This window comes from Ruditapes philippinarum, unplaced genomic scaffold (genome assembly GCF_026571515.1).
Source record: "Ruditapes philippinarum isolate M1 unplaced genomic scaffold, ASM2657151v2 ctg1669_1_1_1_1, whole genome shotgun sequence".
Classification (NCBI taxonomy): domain Eukaryota; kingdom Metazoa; phylum Mollusca; class Bivalvia; order Venerida; family Veneridae; genus Ruditapes; species Ruditapes philippinarum.
The window spans coordinates 116,317-134,019 of NW_026856832.1; the positions used below are offsets into that span (position 1 = coordinate 116,317).

General features: G+C 31.8%; 1 protein-coding gene across 5 annotated transcripts in view; it reads left to right on the top strand.

Moving 5' to 3' along the window:
* Positions 1-17,703, top strand: part of LOC132747832 (short transient receptor potential channel 7-like) — a 218,009-nt gene that overhangs the window by 109,473 nt on the left and 90,833 nt on the right. The window contains exon 1 of one of the 5 annotated variants that reach the window (XM_060737356.1): positions 3,616-4,260. The exons of the other annotated variants lie outside the window; for them this stretch is intronic. Coding sequence (XP_060593339.1) covers positions 4,125-4,260 — 136 coding nt within the window. The 5' untranslated portion in view covers positions 3,616-4,124. Of the gene's footprint in view, positions 1-3,615; positions 4,261-17,703 lie in introns of those variants that run through there. 5 annotated transcript variants of the gene reach the window in all.

Here is a 17,703-nt window from a genome sequence, read left to right on the forward strand (position 1 = left end):
TGAGGCATTCTTCCTTTTGAAGAAATTAAATATTATAATTATTTAGCTTCCAAGTATCTTAATGTTATTCATGTAAATTAAAAGAGTTTTGTTATTCATTGTCACTGTTAGCTAATAAAGTAATATAAACGATTTCAAAAATGTTTGTACATCTGCATCAGGTATATGTATTCCATTTATATTTTGGTAAAAAAAAGTTGGTGCACATTATCTAGATAAAGAGAAAATAGCACTGATAAAAGATGTTTGCCTTGTCTAAAACCATTGTTACATGGATATAACTTGATATCGTTGAATTTAATTTAAAAAAGGATTTACTATTATCATAAATGTTTTAAATTAAGTTAAATCATTTTTTATTAGCTCGACTTTTCTATGAAAAGGGGAGCTATCCTACTCGCCCCGGCGTCGGCGTCGGCGTCGGCGTCGGCGTCACACCTTGGTTAAGTTTTTCGTACCACCCCACTTTATTTCAGAAGTATTACAAGTATGGCTTTGAAACTTACCATACTTGTTCACCATCATAACCTCCATCTACAGACAAGAGTACATAACTCTGTCAAGGTTTTTGACAGAATTATGGCCCTTTTTTGACTTAGAAAGTGTATTGAGCTTGGTTAAGTTTTTTGTACCACCTCACTTTGTTTCAAAAACCATTGGAGGTATTGCTTTGAAACTGACCATACTTGTTTACCATCACGACCTTCATCAACAGACAAGAGGACATAAACTCTGTCAAGGTTTTTGACAGAATTATGCCCCTTTTTGACTTAGAAAAATACATTGAATATGGGTAAAATCCACTTATTGCCTTAACCCTTTGAGATATTGCTTTGAAACTTTTAATGCTATTTCACATCATTACCCCCATCTGTACGCAAGAGAAGGTAACTCTGTCAAGGATTTGTTTTAAAAATTAAGGCCTTTTTATCGACTTAGAATCTTGGTTAAGTTTTTTAGTACCAGTCCACTTTTTGACTGAACTGTTTGAGATATTAATTTGAAAGTTGGAATACTTGTTTACCATCATGGTCCCAAAACATGGGCAGGAGAAGGTAATTTCTGTTAAGGATTTTATTTGAATTATGGCCCTTTTTGACTTAGAAACTCAGTTTAAGATTTTCATTCTTGTCCACTTGTTGACTTAACCATTTGAGATATATACTTTGGAAGTTGGAGTTCTTATGTGCCATCATGAGACCTATCTGTAAGCAAGAGAAGATAACTCTGTGAAAATGTTTTCTTGATTTGTACTTAAAAATTCCTAGTTAAAGTCTTGTGTGCCCTTAAACTGTCAAAGTTTTGTTTTATAGGCAAGCACTAAAAAAGTCGAGCGCGCTGTTCCTTCTGAACAGCTCTTGTTAATATTATAATTACCTTTTTTCATCCAAAGACCATTTCGCTAAATAGTATCAAAAGTTCTTTTTTTTCTAGGGTCATTATTCTTTTGTTTTGTTAGATATCGACTTTATTGTTGTTGCTGTTGTTGTTATATTTTCCTTTAGGGTTCGATTCTGTGAACGGAATACAGTACATACTATTTTGTCATAAATGAAACCGCACGATCAGAATCATTATACCAAGACCAGGTTTTCATTCTACTCAGGCAATGATTGTTCGCAAAAATACATACATTTAGGTTTGATGAAAAAAGTGAATGAATGAATGAATGAATGAATGAATGAATGAATGAAATGAAATAAATGAATCAATGCTATAAGAAATGAAGAAGTTTGAATAGAAAATAATAGTTTTTAGAAAAAAATCTAAGTTTAAGATGGACATACGTAATTCTAGAAATAGTCAATCTAGAGTATTAAACCTTCTCCCAAATGACCTCTCCCGAGTGATAATAAAACACATATATATAAAATTTGAAGTAGATACATTAAGAAATAGAGAAGTTATAAAACAACATAATTTTTTTCATGAAAATTCTAAGTTCAAGGGGGTAATTCTGATAATTTTTGTGCTAGAGTTGTTAACTTTGTCACATATGATGTGGTTGATGATCAGAAATATATATTTGAAGTTTGAAGAAAATACCTTAAGAAATAAACAACTTATAGTGAAAAAGCGTAAAAACATGAATAAGAAATCTTGACGAGGTCGCCAAAGCTTGGTGAGTAGAACATCTCTCAAGATACTCCCTATTGTAAAGACTAAAATTATGTGAATAATTTACATACTGCCATCTTTCAATATTTAAGTTTCATAAAAATGTTTTCACTACTTTTAGAGTAATCACAAATATTGTTATATTTGCCATATTTTAAAGCTATGACGTGTATAATCTTCATATTGCCAAGTTTCATAAAAATGTTTTTACTTCTTTTTGAGTGATCACAAATATTGTTATATTTGCTATATTTTAAAGCTATTTGTTGCCATAGCAACCACATTTTTCAACATATAGAAAAGAATATAATGCAAAGTCTACACATATTGCAAGTTTCATAAAAATACTTTCAGTACTTTTTGCGTTATAACTGGATCCAGTTTATGTGTATATATGCCATGTCTAAAAGCTATTTGTTGCCATAGCAACCAAAGTTTTCAACATAGGAAAAAAGAAAAAGACGTGCATAATCTCCAGATCAAGATTCATAAAAATATTTTCAGTACTTTTTGCGTTATCGTGGGATCCAGTTTTATGGACTGATGGACGGACAGAAGGACGGACAGACGGACGAAGGGTAAACCTAAAGACTTATAAATGTACAATAAATTACATATTTGTTTTTTTTATCTTTTAGATCATAAGTTTAAAAACATGTTTATTTGCACGAAAACAACATATTTTTGTATATAAGATTTCCCTCTGCCAGATTCAGTTAATAAAAATGCGCTGGATGCGTGCGGCAGGTCTGTAAGCGCTCCATTCACGCAGCTCTGGGCTTCCGGGTGGGCAGCACTTGCGCACGCGCGCACGCGTAAGACGCTACGCCTCGGCACCAGCGACAGCGCTCGTATCCGATGCGGGCGGCACAATCGGTCCGCGCGGGCAACCGGCGCGGGCGAGGTCCTCCGGTACTACGCCGCCGGACCGCCACTCCATATCCTTCCTATTATTTTTATTACTGCCTACTAAAATCAGCAATCATTCATCTATATAACATAATGCCTTAAAATAAAAATAATCTAGTAATAAACAACATTATTATTAATTTACTTTTTCACTTTTTTGTATTTATTTTTGCTTTTGTTCTGTAAAATTGTTCCGAGCATGGTTAAAATATATTGTATGCACCGGAATCAAGTTTCTTGAAAAACCTGAAATTGTTTTTGAATTTGATAAACAAATTATTTATTTGTAACCAGTCATATTTCTATGATTTCTATGACAACTATTTTATACACATTATGTTGATATACACATATATGTTGAGACTGGATCAAATGCAATGACGTAAAGGCCTAAAGCGACGATGATCAAAAGTCGTTATTGATCGTACATACATTCTCGTGAAACATTTTTGCCAGCGATGTTCTCTCCAGGCATTCCATTTTAAGAAATGCCCCGTGTTTAGTTAACAGGTTTTCTTTCCTCTAACGACAACGGAGGAATAATGCTGTTTGGTTGATATACTATTTCTTTTTGCAAATTTTAAGAAGTGTGGTTTGTTTAAAGGATCGCTTGTTTTCATGATTTTAAGAGATACAATCAGGGAATAATCTCTATGTGTAGGATACAAAACCGCAAACTTAAGACAAGCCAAAAGGTTTTTTTTATATGGAAATGAATAATGAAGGCTGTATCTCATTAAACATGGTGAATGGTAAATAAAGCCTTTCTTGAATAATATTTGCAATCACACGTTGATGTACAAATCAGTTTATTTCTAGGGGTTTTTGTGATGGCAGACAATTTTGTATTCCTGTGAGCTTCAGAACCGCGACAGTTTAATTACATAGGAAGTGATGGGTATTTATATTAATTGAGTTTTTATTTCAAGGAAGCGGTGATATCACAATAATATTGTCTGTATTTACGATACTTTGTTGGTATACATTTACAATGCCAGTGAAAAGTAAAGTCTGTGTAAACAAGAATAATTTAAGCGTGTTTAACATTAATTAAAGGAAAGATAATATTCTAAAAGGAATATACATGTGAACAAAATATGAGTTTGTTAAAGAAGTCACGTAATGGAATGAGAGGTTACAGATATGGACATGTTGGGAAAGGGTCGTTACATGGCTCAGGTAGAATGACGATAAGAGAACAGCCTAATGAGAATGATTGGCTACCAGATGACCGTAAGAACAATTTAATTAACATCTTAATTCGTATCTTTAATTATAATTGTAAAAATAAAAAAAGCAAAACAGCATCAAAAAATTTATAATTGTAGCATTTTTAATTGACACAGTTTTCAGCAAATAGTGTTTTTTATAATTTTCATTTTAAAATGTTATCTCAGAAATGATACAGACAGAGGGATGTATAGATAGATTACTACATACAAGTCTTTTGAATGCATAAAAATATCGATTAACCTAAAATGCGTGAAGTTATCTAGACATCGTGAGTAATGAATACAAATAAAACTGATAAAAAAATGGTCAAATGATCTACCACCCACATTTGATAGCTTGTTAAAGATAAAATAGTTATACAGTGGAACCTGTCTAATCCGAACTCGTCCGGACCAGAAGAAAAGTTCGGATTAGAAAGGTTTTCGGATTAGAAAGGTTTCCGAATTAGAAGGTTCTTCTACATGTTTTTCATGTTACATGTATTTGCAAAATAGTTTAAGGAAAGAAAACGGGAATGCATTTGAAATTGCATTTAGATATTTATTTTTGCAGTCTCTTATGTTCATTCTAATACAAGTGAATACTAAAAAAAAGAAATGAAAATAAATAAATAAGCAAAAATATTATGTCTTCAAGGGTAAGTTAACCTACGATGTAAAACAGGAGGCGGAGACATAATAAATATTCGTACCAGCATTTTGTCAATGTGTGTTTACTCTTATCCCGATTCAGCGACTATCCGAATTCACTGACAGTTTCTATTAATTTCATTGCTTAATCACGTATCATTGAATCCATACAAAGGATTAAAAGATATTTTTATTATGCATTTAATCAAAATATTATTTGAAGGTGACGAAAAACAATCAATTAAGCAATTATAGAAGATATGAAGGCAAGCTAAGTGTAATTTTTCACACCTTCGCAGATCATACGTTTCACCCATTAATCAAGTGAAATAACACATCAGTTTCGTGTATGTTTACACCTGCAAGATGTGCGATTATTGTTATTTTGAATGAAGGTGTGACATTTGGCAAAATCTGTTCGGATCCGAGAGGTAAATTTTAGGTAAAATAAGAACAAAAATGAAAAAAATCGTCCGGATCCGGAGTCAGGACAGGTCCGGATCCGAAAATCGAATAAAATACCGGACCGTACCACCCACATTTGATAGCTTGTTAAAGATAAATAGTTATAATAATGCAATTGATTAACTTTGAGACAACTTTCAAACTACACTGATTTATTTTTTGTCGATATTCTGTATCTTTCTAAATGCTTAGCTCACTTACACTCTTTGTAGATTACACATCTGAATAAATACATTATAATACTTTATTCTTGGCTACATCCGCCACTGTAAATATATATTCTTTCAATTCTTCTTTTTTACTGTCAGCATTTCCAGATATGTGTTATTGCTTTTGATTTGTGTGAAGTGACTTAGATAGTTCTGATTAATGTTTACTTAAGATTGCACAATTTTGTTGAAAGATATATTTCTAAGATTTCATCTTCGAATAATATCTCCGAATCATCGCAACAACAAAAAGATACATGGCATGAGACATGTCTGCAATCAAGACAGTATTTTGACTCAAATTTAGTGGATTGCTACCTTTAACAACTACTAGGCTGCTCTTAGCCTGGGATTCAGGCGTTCATAGTCTTTGATTATTTATACCATTTTTGCGTATTCATAACATATGCGCTATTCCGTATCCGTTTGTTGTTTTGAAAATATCAATTTGCAAAACAGAATCTTTAAAAAATCGCACAGACTGGAACCCAGGCTAGGCTGCTCTGAATTCAAATTAATGCAAGTCTAGTATACAATCTCGATTGTTTTCTCGTCGATTTATTTTCGTCACACGACTAATTTTGTGTATTATGCATCTTATCTGCACCATATGATGTTATGAAACAATATAATAATGTAACTTGAAAACATTGCTCAAATGGTTCCGGTCTGCTATACAAGATTTCCGCCATAGATAAACATGGGTAGATTTTGATGAAGTGAAATATGAATTGTTATTGGATAGTCGTCTATAATAATTGCTCAAATGATTCAGGTCTGCTTAAGAGAGCTGTGAGAGCTTAAATTTAAAAGGAAAAAAGTGTTATATGACATTTTGTTCTCAACCGCCCTATAGATTTTTAAAAAAACTCTATAAAAATGATCAGTAGGCAATCCTTTATTAAAATTGCTAAAATTTACCGATGTGGTGGATAAAATGTCTGCCAGAGCTTAAGAAAAAAAGAGAAAAAGTTTAAACCACATGTCCCCCTTCACTATTGGGTCGGTTTTGATGAAACTATACACATTAAACCACATGTCCCCCTTCACTATTGGGTCGATTTTGATGAAACTATACACATTAAACCACATGTCCCCCTTCACTATTGGGTCGGTTTTGATGAAACTATACACATTAAACCACATGTCCCCCTTTACTATTGGGTCGATTTTGATGAAACTATACATATTAAACCACATGTCCCCCTTCACTATTGGGTCGGTTTTGATGAAACTATACATATTAAACCACATGTCTCCCTTCACTATTGGGTCGGTTTTGATGAAACTATACATATTAAACCACATGTCCCCCTTCACTATTGGGTCGGTTTTGATGAAACTATACATATTAAACCACATGTCTCCCTTCAATATTGGGTCGGTTTTGATGAAACTATACATATTAAACGATAGTTGGATGGTCCTTTATAAAAATTGCTCAAAATTGCCACTGAAGCTAAAACTAGCACGGAAAACGATATCTACACCAACCCCTGCACAATAATATTTGTAAAATTATTTCCTATTTGACTTTTTATCAAAATTAAAGGTATTCACTTCAAACTTTTTGTTGGTTATTTAGAGCAGGTAGTTTTCTCTGCTAAGCATGTTTGCCGAATTATTGTCCCTTTTCTATGTTGTTTAGGTTTTACCTTGCTTGCTGTCCGCGGACAGGTGTTGTTAATAAAAGAGATCATCTGTTGCCTTCTTCCGAGCATTATTTTTCATAAAGATCACAAATTTCTGACAAATTGTTTCACATTCTACGCTACTTACTTCTATCGATAAGCATCTAATATATTTTAATCCATAATTATATCATTATTAAACACACTGTATTTGGTCCGTCTTTACGGCAGCACGCCATTAAATTCATGGCCATTTTCATGAAAATGTATTTTAAACATAAAATATTATGAGATGAACAATAAAAGTAATTTACACTCTTACAATCCACGTGAATTTCCACAACGAGGTTAAAATACGCAATAATAGACCTTACTGCGTTAGTCACCCAGTAGAAATATGATAATACATACTGCATATCCGGGAAATAATCCCACAAAACATGTAAATCACTTGAATCACGGACATTTTTTACTTCTTAAAATCTTAGCACATTTCTCTCATGTTTAATTTTCTTAAAATAGTCTGGCTCATCTTGAGACATGTAGCTTTAAAGTAGAAATATAAAGCACTCCCTCCTGCCCATCTCCCCTGAAAACAACAATAACAACAACAAAAACAACAACAAACGAACAACAACGTAATAATAACATTGACATTGATGAATCATTTTATATTTTCGTAGCATTTTTGTCCAAGTGCCAAAACTTTGTATATTTAAGAGATTTTATTACAAATGCAAATAGACATACAATATACGAGGGGCGTCCAATATTTTCGTAGACTGTGCAAAGTTGAATAAAGAAGTGTATGTCTAATATAATTCTGGTTGTTGTAGATTTAATCGTAAGTAAGGAATAAAAAAAAGAAAAAAAAAGAAACAGCTCATTTGCTTCACAACTAAAAAAGAGCTTGTATATTTGAAAGAAACATCGTCAAAAGTCTACCAAGTTTCTTGAAACTAAATTGTTAAAATTGGCCTTGCCCGGGGGTCAAGTTGTTTTTATTGTCTGTTTATACTAAAAAGCTTTCTGCTCTTAATTTACTAAGATATTTAGCATAAAACGTTATCTAGTAGTCTGTTTGAATATTTTCCCTGATGTAAATACTGGGCTCTGCACAGCGCTTTTGTGTGGTTTTCTTTGTATTTACATTATTAAAATTTAAAACGCTTCTCCGTTGAAATATCAAAGGCGAAAGTTAGAGTATTTGGCAGGGAACATTGTGTAGGGCCTCTTGTAGACTTAGGGTCAGAATTGGCTCATATGTGGTCATAGGTTAAAAAAATCTCATCTGCACCTATAAAGGCTAGATATTAGATATTTGGCATGTAACATAGCCTAGAATACCACTTCAAATTATGTTCAAATTATCATCCCGGAGTCAAAATTGGTCCTGCACAAAGGGTCACTTTATTTTACATAGACTCATTTTTGGAAATGCTTTAAAATATTCTTCACAAGTTTGCGTACAGTTTATAAACCCTTAAATTCGATAATCAGCCTGTCTCGATAATACGCCATCATTTCCTAACAATCAAAATTAATTTGAAACTTTATGTTTGCAATTTTGCATAATAATAAGGTAATTATGTATGGCAAGGATGAAGACCAGAGATAAACAGGTCAATTGGCAAAGAATTTGGAAATGTTACTCAAAACTACCAGATTTCAAGCAAGAGGCGATTTAAAATGACATATGATGTACTTTTTGACACATAAAACAAGATGTAAGACAAGCTTAATTATTAAACTTTAATTTAGCACCTAAAACTCACGATTTCAACTTCACGAATTCACGATTCGTGAAGTTGAAATCGTGAATTTGTGAAGTTGAAATCGGGAATTCATGAAGATGAAATCTGGAATTCATGAAGTTGAAATGTCCCTACCGGGCTTTCGTAAGTTATCATAAGAAGTCTATCCTTCGTGTAACATGTACACAGTTGAACTTACATGCCAATGAATTTTTTTATCTGTTGCCCTAGATTTTGTCTCGATGGCTTATTTCTTATTAATTGTAGAGCTACAGCTAAGAAATTTAAACTATATTGAGACTTAACTAAACTTCAAATTGTAAGTTCTAAAATTTGATGTACTTTTCGTGTGCTTTTCGTTATGAACAATATAACTTTGAATGTTTATAACAATTGACTTGATTTTGTCCCAATGACCTACATTTTTGTATTGAAAGCTATGTTGCTTTGAAATTAAGAATTTGAGCTGTTTTACTAGTTTGTCAAGAATTCTAAGAAGCTCTAACCAATTTACCAGTTTTTATAAAAAAAAATCAAAAAAATCCAAACGAACTGTTTGAAAATGAATTAGTTTGCGTTTTAACAATACCTTTTCCAAACTAGCACGCAGTTTTCGCGGAGATGACCATGTCAGCATAGCTACTAGTACTAACAACTTGTTTTTCTTTCTTTCTACTTTTACTTTTCAAGTAAAAGAATACGAAATAACACATGTCTTTTCTGTAACAGAAACAGTTTTTCTTTCAATCCATTATTCCTTAATATTAGTAATATATTTTCCAGATTATTTTCTTGATGATAAATCAGGATAAATGTCATTTCTTGTGTACTTTTTTTAAAACTTCCTGGCAATGTAAAAACATGAATAAACCAGACAGGAAAGTTGCAGATGGCTGAAAAAATGTGAAAAAAATAAATTAAATCATTTATTCATTTAGAACACATCTGAATTATTTTTATTTGTAGCACTTAGTAGGCCTATGTATACTTGACTTGTATAGATTATTATTGTAACATGTTTTATGGTATCATTAACAAGTTTTCAAGTTTTATTTTTTTAATAGGCCCATATGGGCATCAGTGTGATATCCAGCACATTTCACAGACAAATGAGCATATAATAACTAAATAATACAAATAAGTAAATAAAGCTTGTAAACTTATTTGCATGATTAATACAAAAATAAGTTTAGATATACATGACTTATTGGTTAATTAGCTTCATAGACATTAAGTAGGAAGTGTCATAATGCAATTACAAATGTCATAAGACCTTAAAGATGAAAAATAATAAATAATTAGATAAAATACATAAAAAATAAATCAAATAATGAAAATCAAGACAAGACTTGACAATAGAGACTCACTAGAATGTGGTAACTAGAATGTGGTAAATATTATTTCTCAAAAGATATTATTGTTTGTGTAAAAGCAGACAGTTGAATAATACAGTTCTAGCAGTACTTTGAAGTAATTGCTGCAAATTAAACATGTTACCTCTTCGTAAATTAACAGGAAAGAACTTTCTATGATAAATGTTAAGATGAGGACATTGAACTCATCACCTAATAAAGGATTGACAGAGATGGCAATATCCAAATTTATATAACGATCTTTTTCAATGGGGAGTTTATGGTAACTACATCTAAACCAACACAGCGACAAGGCTAGATTTCTTGGTAAAAGTTTAAAATAGGGTTCTAACTCAAATAAGGATTTAAAAGTCTGTAAGTGATACATTTGCTAGAGTTAAACACCTGTTCGTGCCATATTTGAACATACTGGTCTTTGATTCTATTTTTGACAATATTTTTAAAATAAGAATGTGATAACACAGATTGGTTTATACAGTATTTAGCAAAATCAAGCTCTTGCGATGATTTTTTTAACATAAACTATCCTTTGGGAATGATATACATTTTGACGGTCCAATTCAAACATAAGTTTGTACATAATATTACATACTTTATCAGAATTTGAATTAATGATTTTGCCCCGAAAATTTAGGACACTTCATTTCATTACACAATCAATTGGTGGAGTACTAAGATATCTAAATACCATTACACAAGTTGTGGACTTTCAATGGTTTACAGATTTTCTGGTAAATAAGGTAGTCATAATTAGTGTACCGAACACAAGTGGCAATAAAGATGTTCAATCAACATGAGCACTATTAACGAAATAATTCTATTAAGTTATGACCTTTGATGACAGATATACCAACACTTACTTAACAAATCAAAGCACAGAAGGCGCTGAATTTGTTTGGGTCTCAGAATGTAAGAAAGTTGCAGGTTGTGAGATTATATGTATAGTGCCACCAATGCTTGCCAGCGTTTTAATTGTAGTAAATTGGCTATAAGACTAATTTCAACACTGATATTCAATCCAATGTTTATTTGACTTTAACAATTTGAAAAAAAAATGAGTTACCTTTACTGGGATTTGAACTAGCGAGCCCGAAAACCCTTCAGCCACGGTGAATTTATATGTGAACAGCCTTAAGAAAACCATATTATTCTAAATTAGGGCTTGTAACGACTTTAACTGTTGTTTAACACAGATGTAAATAATCCTGGAGCTTACTATAAGCATGTATATTTATAAAGAATCAATGGGCTGCAAGTTCTGTGGTATTTTCTGATCTTTGCAATCTAAATCGTACTGTATATCTGTATGCACTTTCCTGTGTAAGTTTATTTTATGTATTATAATTCATTTTGCAAGGCACCAGAGTTTGATACATACGGAATTCTGCATAACTAGAGTTGCATCAAAAAATCATTTATGTTCATTTTTTACGACAGCCACACTTTATCCTTGCATATCATGGCTGCTTCCTTAACAAAGACACTTAAAAAAGAATTTAACAAAAAAAAAAATTCCTCGACTGGGATTCGAACTCAAGACCTCTCACTCTCTAAGCGAGCGCGTTACCACTATACCACGGAGAAGTTATACACACAATGTCGGAATAACATCAAGTCATTCTAAATTTAGAACTTCCATTGCATTTCGGTTGAAATCCTTATTAATTTCGAGGTATTTTGTTCAGGATAAACCTGTTGTTTAAAATTGAAGTAAATATTTTAACGAAAATCTTCTCGCCCAAACAGTCCGACATGTAGAATCTATATATTCCACTACTCGGTTTGTGTAGTATTCGGTAATCCACATCGCTAAAAATAGTATTTTCATTGATAAAATCATATTCATCCGCGTAATTTGTGATTGTGCATTTATTGACAATTCTTTAAGCCAACGCTATTGTTTAACTTTGAATGCGTTGTAATTTGTTGGATACTTGTAACAAAATAAAATATTTCTTTCTTTTAAATCGCTAGTTTTTAGCTGTTTGGAGAACTACTTGTTGTTAGGTTTGTCGTAAACTTCTGTGTCAGAGATTGAATGTCCGCTCTGTATTTACTTATTTTCGATCAGAAAATACAATAAAACAATATTAGAAATCTGCGACCATTTGGAAATCACTTTGCTTGAAAATTAACGCGCCTGTCTTTGACCATCTTTACGCAGTGATCTCCCCTGAATTTTTCGGCGTTAGTGTACATACAAAAGGGAAGTAACCGCTTCAAAAAAGTGGACTACTTTCGGCATTTGCAATTAACAACATTAGACTCTGAAATTTCGCTACCATTATTTGTTTGGTCTGACGACCCAAACAAATAAAAATGTTCCTCGTAACCCTGTTTAGCATATAAGCAATCATTATAACAAACGTTTTAAGTGTATAAAGCTATATTTCTGATACAAAAATTATTGTTTGGATTTTAAAAAAGAATACTGCCAAAATGCTTGTATGAAATAAGTATAATTCCCTTAATTAAAGCGACTGGTGCATGTACAAAATCATTGCTCAACAGATTAAACCCTTTCAAAATAGCAAAATAATATTTTGTTCCGTAACATTGCATTCTGTTTACATACATTATTCATGTGTGTTAAATAACGGATGCATTGTATGTTACAACTTTTTCAAAAAGCAACCATATACTAGTAATAATGGAACCAAAATTATTTTACTCTTGATAAATCTTATAAAGATATTTCATACGGTATAGATTGATTTGTCGGGTTAAAATATTCAGCTGATCTGAAAGTCGTGTTGGTGTTACTAACACGTATTGCAAAGACGCGAAACAAATGTATTTATTCGAATTTACAAATCGCAATATCAAAATTTATGGGAAATTTTTCCTTATTTCTGAGAAAGGGCCCTTCAAACATCCAAGATTAATTTTAGCGCCCGTTAAAGTGGTTATAACTTAATGTATTAATTAATGTTGAAGCTTGAAAACTTTGTTGAGTAGATAATTATAAATTAATTGTTTCCAGAATGATTTTAAACAAATGACGTCACGTCAAAATTGATGCATTGCATTTTAAAGAGTCGTAACAGCTGCACGATTATGTAATAAACAGAGGATGGTTTAGCAATGAATTTATTGAATGATTTGATTATTTTGTTTTTATTTAAAATGTAGTTATGAAGCTACGTGAATGTTATATTTCATTTATCACAAAGCCAAATAACAACTGCTTAAAGTAAAATAGAATCACATTTTTCTTGACGCATCTACAATGACTGATAACATTTAGCGCATCTTTACACTATGTTTGTATAGCCCAAATGACGTCGCGTCAAAATATATGTACGGCCCGTGCAGTACCATTCTTATGACGTAACAAAAGCAGAACGGGTATGTGATAAGAAGATTTACTTTTAAATTTATCAGTTTACGGGTTGGTTTATTTAGCTCTAGAACTTGAATCTATCAGTAAAACCATCGATCATTCCTTAAAGATATTATAGTGTATGTTTTGTCCAGCAGCTGTACAATTCTTATCATGTAATTCTTACATATAGAGATATGTCATGTAAAGATGTCATAAATCCATGAGCAATCTGATCAAATGTCACTACAGATTGTATATCATTATGATATTATGAAAGATAAACTTCTTAAGAATATCTATTTCGTGTTATAGCATTGACATGATGTATAACTGAATTAAGCGGAATGATATGTTATCAGTCATATATGTCTTGTTACTGAATAGAGTTAGATTTTTTATAAAGAATATTGTTTTATCGTTATAGTTTTATACCAAACATGTAGTCTAAGAAAATTGGAAGTTTCACCTAAAATATTCTTGAATTTCTTGTTGTGTTTGTTTAAAATTTTAAGCACCGAAAAATAGTGTTTGTAAGTAGTAGAAAGAGCATCCAAAACAGATTGGCGAGTGTTTTGATATTCTTTCTCTTTTGTATCATAGGCGAAAATAAAAACACGTTTCCTGTCACCCAAGGAAAAAGCAAGCATTGGATGTGTGAATTTTTTATCGTCCACGACAGGCAGCGCTCCAATTAACGCACCGTACATGTGTTTGTATACGATTTAACTATATAAAAATCTCCAAACTATGATACAAATGATAGTTTACTTGGCTGTATATTCTGCTCTTCAATCTAATTTTAATAAATACATCATGTTCACTCTACAGAATTTATACTCTAAACTTGTTTTATATTCTACACCATGTACGCTCTATATATAATAAACACATCATATACAGTTTATAGTCTATAAAAGTTATGAACTATAAATAATAACTATAAAACTATCTACATGTATAATAACTATAAATATAAATTATAGAAGAATAAAAATAATCATGTACGCTCTGTAGTCTAAACTGGTTTAATACATCGTGTACGCTTTATAATCAGAACTTGTTTTTTTAATTAATCCATAATCACGGGGGAGGAACTGTTACACGAGGGATGGAGTTCTTATGATAACTTGTTCAGGAGTTCTTGTGCTAACTGTCACAGAGTTCGTCGGATAACTTTTGTATATACTACAAAAACACTCGTCAAAAATGGTAATTTTCGTCTTTAAAAAGTGAATTTTAGGTGTTAAATAAAACTTTAATGATTAAGCTTGTGTCAAAAACTTATTCATAGGCCAATTTCATTGCCTCTTGTTTAAAATCTGGTAGATTTAGTAAAACTTCCAAAATGTTAGCCAATTCGCATGTATTATTTATTTCTGGTATTCATCCTCGTCATACATAATTACTTAATTATGATGCAAAATGGCAAAGTTTAATTGTATAGAAACAAAACATCTACTTCTGTTATATATTAGCATATTTATCTTTTATCACAAATGCAATCTTGTTTAAAATCATATCAAGTACTAAAGCCAATCTTTGTTGCGCTATATTTTTTTTTAGCTCGACTATTCGAAGAATATGAGAGCTATTGTAGTCGCCCCGGCGTCGGCGTCGGCGTCAGCGTCCGCGTCGGCGTCTGCGTTGGTTAAAGTTTTTTGTAAAGTCAAATATCTCAATTATTACTTGAGATATTCAATTGAAACTTACAATACTTATTTATAGTAACAAGGTACATCAGATTGACAAGTTGGATAACTCTGCCTACAATATTGACAGAATTATGCCCCTTTTTAACTTAGAAATTTTGGTTAAAGTTTTTTGTAAAGTCAAATATCTCAATTATTGCTTGAGATATTCAATTGAAACTTACAATACTTATTTATAGTAACAAGGTACATCAGATTGACAAGTTGGATAACTCTGCCTACAATATTGACAGAATTATGCCCCTTTGGAACTTAGAAATTTTGGTTTAAGTTTTTTTGTAAAGATAAATATCTCAATGATTGCTTGAGATATTCAATTGAAATTTAAAATACTTTTTTATAGTAACAATGTACATCAGTTTGCAAAATTGCATAACTCTGCCTAAAATTTTTGCAGAATTATTTGCCCCTTTGAAACTTAGAAATTTTGGTTAAAGATTAAAGGTCTTCAAAGATATTTACTTGAAACTTTACACATGCACTTAGGGTCATAATTGGAGGGTCATGATTGTATGTCACTGACCAAGTTCCATAACTCTATCTTGCATTAAGGCTGATTCATATCCCCTTTTCTACTTAGTCTCTTGGTTAATGTTTACATGCAAGTTTTACATATCTCAATAACTATTAAAGATATTTATTTAAAACTTCACATATGCATTTGGGTCATAATTGTAGGTCACTGACAAAGATCCATAATTCTATCTTGCATTTAGGCTGATTTTTCTCCCCTTTTTCAACTTAGAAACTCATGGTAAAGTTTTGCTTGTAAGCTGTTATCTCAATAACTACTGAAGGGTTTGTGCCTTTTTTGGGACAATTTTATGCATTCATAATAATAAAGCAGTGATTGACTTGATAACAAGCCTTTGTACCTTTTCTGTCAAATTTATTTATTCATAGGTAATTAGTATTATTATACTCAATAAAACACCCTTGTGACATTACTGTATAATTAGACTCTCACTTAGGCCTATAACATGAATTTATAAAAAAAAATTAGCCCTTTTGTGAACTTAAAAAATTTAACATTATCAAGGCTCTTTTACTATCAAGCACTTAGAATAGTCGAGCGTGCTGTCCTACCGACAGCTCTTGTTTTACATTCTAACGACTTCTTAGAATGATAAGATATCTTACTATATGTTTACAAAAAAGACAGTCCTATTGGGAGCATTTTGCTGAGTGTGATGACGTAGTATCCTACTAAAAAAATGAGTCAAACTACCTTTATTTTTTTAGCAGTTCATAAAATGTGACAACATGATACATTCCAAAAATTAAGAAAACATTAAATATGAATAAAAAGAGTACATATTTAAGCATGTTTCATGTACTATAACTATTACATATAACATCCTTTTCATAAAAAATCTCCCGATTTTAAAGTTTCACACAGTTTATTACATTTTCCGTGTATTTTATATTAATATCCCCCTTAATCTTTTGATATCAAATGTTACATTTTACTAATTTATAATTTAATCTAGACGTTTCAGTATACAAAACAAAAAAAAGAAACAAACAAAAAAGAAGAAAGAAAAGAAAAAAAAGAAGAAAAACATCTATTGACAAAAGTAAAATTATTTTCCCATAAACTAAATCAGCTTATTCGTCAGCAGTTTTAAAATTGTCCACCGGAAGGCGATAGTGGACAATGCGATAGTGCGATGACGACAATACGACAGTGCGATGGCGACAATGCGATAATGCGATGACGACAGTACGATAATGCGACAATGTCATAGTGCGATGGTGACAATACGATAGTATTATCGCACTATCGCATTGTCGCCATTTCATTATCGCATTGTCACCATCGCACTTTCGCATTATCGTACTGTCGTCATCGCATTATCGTACTGTCACTATCGCACTGTTGCCATCGCACTGTCGCATTGTCGTCATCGCACTGTCGCATTGTCGCCCTCTGGATTATAAAGTATAACCACGATGGCCCTAACGGTATTCCGTATAAACTTGATGTAATATACAAATGTCTAAATTAGTTTTGTTAAATTTGTCATGTACGCTTTATTGTCTAAACTAATGTTCATAGTCTAAATTAGCTTTTCATCATGTACGCTCTATAGCTTGATATATTTTTAATAAATACATTATGTATGTCCATTGTCTAAACTAATATTAATATGTACATCATGTAATTTAGACTTTAAAGCGTACATGAAGTATTTGTTAAGACTGGTTTAGAAATTAGATATTTTATTCTTGCATAGCAGACAGGCGTTACCTTGAGTTTTACCCATGCCAGGAATTTCTTTTGGAGGGTGCCAGGATGAGTCCCCCTTTGCCAAAAACGGGTTCATTTAAGGAAAAAATTTATATGA